The sequence below is a fragment of the Mastomys coucha genome, unplaced genomic scaffold, assembly GCF_008632895.1.
Source record: "Mastomys coucha isolate ucsf_1 unplaced genomic scaffold, UCSF_Mcou_1 pScaffold18, whole genome shotgun sequence".
Taxonomy (NCBI): Eukaryota; Metazoa; Chordata; class Mammalia; order Rodentia; family Muridae; genus Mastomys; species Mastomys coucha.
In genome coordinates, this window is record NW_022196900.1 from 80,232,994 (window position 1) to 80,240,923 (window position 7,930).

General features: G+C 43.8%; 1 protein-coding gene across 1 annotated transcript in view; it reads left to right on the top strand.

The window, feature by feature from the left end:
- Rragc (Ras related GTP binding C) overlaps positions 1–7,351 on the top strand; it is a 31,504-nt gene extending 24,153 nt beyond the window's left edge. The window contains exon 8 of the mRNA XM_031377024.1: positions 7,313–7,351. Coding sequence (XP_031232884.1) covers positions 7,313–7,351 — 39 coding nt within the window. The remainder of the gene's footprint in view (positions 1–7,312) is intronic.
- Positions 7,352–7,930: the final 579 nt, after the last annotated feature.

The window sequence follows — 7,930 nt, forward strand, 5'->3', positions numbered from 1 at the left end:
TTTTTTTTTTTGGCTCTGTGCATTTGCTTAGTTCTGAAAGTTTTTATTGTCTGTACCACTCAAAGGCTCACCTTAGAGAACCACAGGTTTTCTGAAGTTGTCCCTCTGGGAAGATATTCAGGAATTATTGCAGGAATTATCTGAGAAATCTTATTGGAAGTGGAGCGGTTTGCAACTTTCTCTTTTTAACAAGGCTAGCTAGGATGAAGCACAGCAGATTGTGTGTTGAGTTACAAAGGGTCCTTAGGAAGACAGCTCTCTCCGAATTCCCATAGGAACCAGGACCTTCTGCTCCCTAAGCCATTTGTTGTAGATGTGTTCTGAGTGCCCTTAAAGACTCCCATGGGAGGAAATGCTGCACATTTAAATTAAAATGCCAGCTTTCATCGCTTTCCTTTGCCTGAAAATGAGCTTTATTGAAATTATTTCACACTTGAACTTGAGAGATAAGAATTCCGTAAAGGAAAAGCCCAGCATCACATGATCCTCCAGTACCATCACTGCTGTGGCTTTGTTTTGCAAAGACAAACAATGCAAAAGGAAAGAGATACATCAATGCACCTCCAGATCTATTTAAAATGTAACTCATAATATTGCATGTGCAATATTAAACACAACGGGACAGACAGACATGGACAAAAGTAGTAGGGGACATAGTTGGAAAAAGGAAGAGGAGGGGACGTAAACAAAATACATTTTATATATATATATATATATATATATATACACACACATATATATGTATATGTATATATGTGTGTATGATATATACATATATAATATATAAACATATATACATATATAATATATATGAAATTGCCAAAAAATATTAATTTGACACAAATTGCAAAGAATGGGGTGAGGAACCGAATGATAGGAAACCCCACCCGCTACCCCCAACTTCCAAGCGTCTGCATCTACCAACCGCAGCTCTCACAATGTTACCACTTTCTCTGGAAGTTTCTTACACTTAAGAAGGCATCATCTGAGCTGCAGTGGCAAACGTCAGGAAGGCATCTGGGAGATTGATTCAGCTTCTTATATCACACCCTATATAACAGACAGAGGTGCACTCTGTAAAAACAGAACAGTAATATGCTGCAATGTTCTTTTCCTGTCCATTTACCTAAAATTATCAATTTATTTTGTGTACAGAACTGAGTGTATGTAGGTGCATGAGTCTGAGGAGGTCAGGAGAGTTGTTGGATTCCCCAGAACGAGTTAGATAGATGGTTGAGAGGTACCATTTGGGTGCTGGGAAACTAAACCTTGGTTTTCTGCAAGAGCAGTAGGTGCTCTTAATTGTTGAACCATCTCTCCTTCTCGCCATCTCTGTGCATTTCTTTCAAAACCAGACTGGGGCACACATGGTCTGGGTAAATTACATACATCTCTTTCAGTGTCCTCTCCTGTCTCCATCCAAGTTGGCATGCACACTTTGCATTCCAGGTAATGGGTCAGCTCGGAAGAGAATGTTAATTTACTTGAGCAAACGAGGCCTATATTATTCCAAAATTCAGTGATGCAATGTAGAGACTTTTGTTCCTGAAAAGACCCTGGCCTGGCAGCTTTGGGAGATGGACAGAGAAACAACCCAGAGCTCTACCAGCCCTTTCCCTAATAATTTGTCTTGAGTTTGGAAATGGAGCGGTTTGTAATTTCCATGCACAGAGCTGTTTTTGTGCTCCACCATTGCCATTTCTGGGTTAACGTTTTAAGCAGAGCTCTTGGACTCTGTGTCCCTACTCTCTGCCCCTCTGGTAGCCTCTTGGGAGAAATAGGATGACTGAGAAAGGCAGGTTGTTTGGCAAAAAGGAAGTTAGGTGGGGTTTGGGCTAGAAATATCCTCTGACAACCAGGCTGGGCTGTTGGACTGAGCCAGGGGCATGGCCCATGGAGGGTGGGCCTAAGGAGGACTGTGCTCAACTGGCTGGAGAAGGAGAGCCGATATGGTACTAGGATGCTCTTGACAGACCGAGAGGGAAATCAGATGGCTAGGAAGGAATGTTTACCAGCAAAGTACAGGGTACAAACCTGGGTGGGGGCAGATGAGAACAAATAACAGCCTTTAATTTGTTTAGAGATGCTAGAACCCTCAAAAGTCCTTCCAGCTGGAGGCCCGGGCTGCCGACATCTCTGGAGGTCTGACTGACTCTTCCAATGCATCATTAGATCATAAGTTATTTACTTTTGACTTTTTTTTCAGATCCAAGATAATGGTCATAAAGCTGCTTGTTAACTTGGTATCTTTCTCCCAGACCTCTGCCCTCCACCCCAGTCTAGCCCCAGTGCTCCTTTCTTAGATTACTTTTTAGATTACTTTCTTTTATTAACAATTACAGAGTTGGGTAGGAGAAATAGCTGTTTTGGTAGAGCGCTGGGTGTGCCTGACCCTGGATTCCGCTCTTAGCATCATATAAAACTGGGTGTGACAGTGCACATCTGCAGCCTCACAGGAGGGAGGCAGAGGCAGGCGGATCTCTGAGTTCAAGGCCAGCCTGGTCTACACAATGAGTTCCAGGACAGCCTGGTCTACATAGTAATATCCTGTCTCAAGGTGGGGGAAAAATCTATGATAGGTTCTAATGCCAGTCACACTATTTTTATTATTATAGGAAATACTACTGAGAGCTCAACTCATGCCTCTGCTCCATCCAGTTGAAACTTGTTGGCATCTAGATTACAGATGGGAGCACTAAGGCACCGTGAGAGGAGTTTTTAAGAATGTATTTCCTTGTGTGTGTGCGTATGTGTCTGTGTGTGTATATGTATGTATGTGTGTGTTTGTGTGTATATCTGTGTGTGTCTCTCTGTGTATGTATGTGTGTGTGTGTCTGTGTGTGTCTCTGTGTGGATATGTATGTATGTGTATATATGTATGTATGTGTATGTATCTGTGTGTGTACATGTCTGTGTGTGTATATGTATGTATTGTACATGTATGCATGTGTATTTATATGTATGTGTGTACATGTATGTATTGTGTGTCTGTGTGTATATGTACATATTTATGTATATATGTAGGTATGTGTGTTTGTGTGTATGTATATGTATGTATGTGTGTATATGTATATATGTATGTATATGTATGTATGTGTTTGTATGTGTATATGTATGCATGTATATATGTATGTGTGTATATGTATTTGTGTTTGTGTGTCTGTGTGTGTCTGGTCTGTGTGTGTCTTTGTGTGTGTGTTTAAATGTGATCTCACGCATCCCCCTTAGTGCTGAGATAGCAGGCATGAGCCACCCCAACCAGCTTTATATTGCTAGCTGTTTCTTTTCTTTTTTCCAGATTGGTCATTGTATCAGTAGAGGTTGGATGTGAGGTCTCATCTCTCTAAGGCCAGAGCAAAGCTCTGCCTTCTTGGTGGCAGAAGGGCCACACATGGACCCGGGACAGTGCATCTTAGACCTCTCTGAGGGAGCTACAGCACCCAGGGCCCAGTACCTGGTGGATAGACAAGCTCTCTCTCTGTGGTCATAAACTTCTAGCCACATAGCCGGGATGAAGCAACGTAGATGCAGAGGGCTTCAAGGTTCAGCCCCGAGTCCTCCCATAGCTGATCCCTCTGCCCAGAGTATTACAGATAAGCACAAAGTGCCCAAACTTCAGTCTCCACATAGAAAGGCCCTAGATATCTGGATCTACTGTGGAAGGCTCATCCCAAACCCTCACCCTAAATTCACTTGTATGCAGGGCTGATTTCTGTGGTATGAGATTGAAGGATTTGTTACAGCAGCTGGTCTTTTCCTGACAGATACATCTGCACACTGTCCCTGGTGTGGGTCATGCTCCTAGGCTAGGAACTTGGGCAGGTAGTCAGAGGGAAAGGAAATAATCATGGCCAAGACTAGGCACAGTTGTGTCTGCCTATAATCCAGGTATTTAGGAGGTGGAGGCAGGGGGATTATGAGTTCATGGACAACTTGGTATACAGACCTTGTTGCCTCAAGTTATCATCATCATCATCACCATCACCATCACCATCATCACCATCATCATCATCATCATCATCATCATCATCATCATCATCACCATCATCATTATTTTGCAAAGAAATAAACTGGAAAGATCTAATTTTTATGTCAAGTTAAAAAAAAATTCCAACAATATAACTCCATGGCTAGAACCAGTTTCTCAGATCACAGAATTTGAAGTCTGGGGTCAGGGAAATGCTCTTTAAGGTAAACTCCTAGTGCAGGGGCTACACCACATGAGCATAGGAGTCAGGAGGTAGGGCACAGGACTTCTGAAAGCCCTTCAGCTTGTGCACAACATCCTCTGGACCAGCTAGACTGAGCCTGCCTGTCCTCCCTTGCATGGAGAAGCATGAAGAACTAATGAAGAGCTAGCTGTCAGTGCGAGCAGAAGCCATTTAAGAAGCGTCTCTGCATCAGATCTGGCTGCACATTCAGGATTTTAACCCCACCCCTCCTTGAGGTTTCCAGTTCTATGTAAAAATCTATAAAGGAGAGCTTCTCTTGACACTGACACATTAGCACTAGGCACAAGTGCCATCAAGCAAGCCCAATAGTCTGGGCGAAGGAAGTCATGGATCTAAAACCAGCTGTCCTGTGGTCAAGTGCAGCAGTAAGTCTTAGGAAGCAAAGCTAGCCCCTGTCGTTGGTTTCTTCCTCCACACGGCCAACAGCTGCTTCTTCTCTGGATGTTTGAGGTCCTTTGTTTGCTCAGGTCCCTGGCTGGGTTCCTACCCTAGTGAGCCTTTAGACTCCACTTTTCCCTTCTTGATTTCTCATCCCAATAAGTCTCCTACCCTTCCCTCATTGCCCCCCTTCCCCCTCCCTCATGTTCCCACCCCATGTTTGTGCAGGGCACATATTACTACTCTCTTTCCCTTCACCATTTAAGGTGAACTCTCGCTGAGCCTGGAGCCCACTGATTCAGCTAGAGCAGTGCTTCTCAACCTTCCTTCCTATGGATGCGACTGACCCTTTAATATACTTCCTCATGTTGTAGTGGCACCAGGCCATCACATTATTTTTTACTGCTACTTCATAACTGTAATTTTGCTACTTTATGAATCATAACGTAAATAATTGTGTTTCCTGATGGTCTTGGGTGGCCCTCGTGAAAGGCTCTTTTGACCTCCAAAAGGTCACGACCCACAGGTTAAAAACCACTGAGCTAGATTATCTGGCCAGCAACCCTCGGCATCTGTGTCTCTTCTTCCCTAGTGCTGACATTATAGGTGTATGCTACCACATCTGGGTTTTTATATGAGTATTGTGAACCCAAACTTAGATCCTCAGGCTTGCAAGGCAAGCACTTTACCCACTGGGTCTTTTCTCTAGTTTCTATTAGGCAGCCCATGTTTACTCGGACCTGCAGCCTGCCTGCCTCAGCCTCCCACATGCTAGGATTACAACTGTGCACTACCATGCCTGGCTTGCCTCCTCTGTTGACAGTGTTGATGTTTTCTTTTTTTTTTTTTAATTTTATTAGCCTATACTAATTACACATAAGGGGTTTCATTATGACATTTTCATACGTATGTGTAATGTATTTTGATCATATTCCACCGTTTTCTCTCTTTCCATTTCCCACTGATTCCCCTCCTCCTTCTCAGCCAGGCTCCTTTCTCCTTTGTGTTGTGTGTGTGTGTGTGTGTGTGTGTGTGTGTGTGTGTGGCCATGAAGTTAATCTGGTTACTTACAGGAACATGGCGGAGGGGCTCTAACAGGATCATGGGCACCTTACCAGTGACTACATCACTGAAGAAAATACCTTTCTCTCCTGGAGGAAGCTTAGAACTGCTTCTAAGTCCTCAGGGAGGCTGGACCTTTGTGAGCTCACCCTTTCCCAGGACAGAATATCAATGGGATCTTGTGCAGGTGGTAACAGCTGTGGAGAGTTACAGCATGCTCAGATGTCTACAGTCTACAACATGCCTCTCCATCCTCTGGCTCTTATATGCTTCCTGGTTCCTTATCCCTAGAGTTTCACGAGCCTCAGAGGAGGTGATCAGTGTCTCATTCAACGGTCACTTCTGGTGCTCTGGTGCTGTGCGTTTAGTGAAGTTCTAGAAGGCTTGTCACTAGGCAGAAGGCAGGGCCTGGCCACTGGCTCCCCTCTGTGCTGACTTCAGAGTTGGGCTCCCCCTGTACACTCAGTGTAGACTTCACTTTCCTGAGCTTGGGAACAATGCGAGCACAGGGAGCAATAGCGACAGAGGTGGCTCCTGATTGCTGAAAGACTGCTGAGCACCCGTGACTTCTGGGCTCCGCTGTGGCCTGGGGTAAAGCCAGATACTTATTCACACATCCATCATGTATTTATGGAGTGCCTTTTTGTTGCAGGGCTTTGGAGATGTATCAGTGAGCAGTATGTGTACATCACAGTGTTCATTGAATTTCATCATGAGGAAAGTTAGGACGCAGTGGGGAAAGGCAGTGGGGAACTCTGGGAAAGTGACGTGACTTCCCCTGAACCCCACAGCTGGTGAAACAGTGTGGATCTTCTGATTCTAAGTTGCATAGGCTTGCCAACCTACCAAGCAGGGTAGGGGAGGCAAGCTGGGAGAGGCGATAGAAGAACCGTGTTGATTGTGTGTTTGTGTTTATGTAAGAACGAAAGAAGCTTTCTGTCAGGATATGCTGTAAACAAAACAGGGGAAACTGGGGGGAATGTTTGCTGTGCATAATAGACAAAGTTAATATTTTTATACACTTTCACAAATCAGTAAGAATTACACTCCAAAAATAAAACAAGGAAGGGTATTAGTATGTGACATGCATGGATAAAGTAGAAGAGGCCAAAAATACAAAGAACCATAAACTCGCTAGTGATAGAAGAAACGCTAATTAAAATAATGAGCTTTCCTGCCCCTTTGTCACATGGGCACTTTTTCAAAGGAGGAGACTCCGCTGATGAGAGCGCAGAACAGGATCCTTCAGACAAGCTTCAGCAACCAATTTTAGGACATTCTTAAATAGATCGATTCTTCTACTTTTTTTAAAAATAACATAGATCTGAAAAGCTTTATAACTTTTGGGTTTTTTTTTTTAAAAGACCATATTAACAGCATCTTCCAGTTTTTCTAGAGTAAATGAATATGTATCCCTTTTATAATTAACAATATACATATATTCATTTTGTAAAAAGGCTATAAAAATAGAAGAGAAAGGAGAGGGAGAGGGAGAGATGTTTATTGCTTTTACATGTATCAGACTAAGGCCTTCAACTTACCATCTTCAGAGTTACGAGAGTTATGTTCCTTCACTCACAGTTTGTCATCTGCACTCTCTGAACTGTCACACAACCCTACCGTCACCCTTTCTGTTCCAGCTTGGAGCCCGGTCATCAGTGCGGGTCATCAGTGCCTGACGGCCTGCGCCTGGCGGCCCGCGCCTGGGCTATGCAGAGTGCTCTTCTCTTCACTAGTGATATGACCCTACCTTAGCCTTCCTCATCTCTTGAGGTGGCTAAGATATAGTGATACAAGGCCCATCCCCCTCCAGATAAACAAAGCTACTGCTGTGTGACTTGTCATTTAGCATTGAGAACTACTGACCTTGAAATCGGGTCATTTTTCTGTGCCCAGGCCTCAGTCGTGGGACAGGTTGTAGGCTTCTTGAAATAACTGGGTTTGGCCTCCCTAGTGCTTCAAACACAAAGGATCAATCTCTCTCTGTCTCTGTCTCTTTCTGTCTCTGTCTGTGTGTGTGTGTGTATGTGTGTGTGTGTGTGCGCGCGCGCGCCAAGCAGATGCACATGACATGTCAGATGTGTATCTGTTAAACAGTACATTGTTCTCTTTCCTTCTAAATTCCTGGGTTGTGACAGCTCAGAGTACCAGGGGTTAGTAGCACAAGGGTTATTGTGAGAATTTCAAAGAAAGATGAATTTTGACTCGCTTAATTGAACAAAGAAATATGTTCCATGGCACTCTATTGACAGAAACAA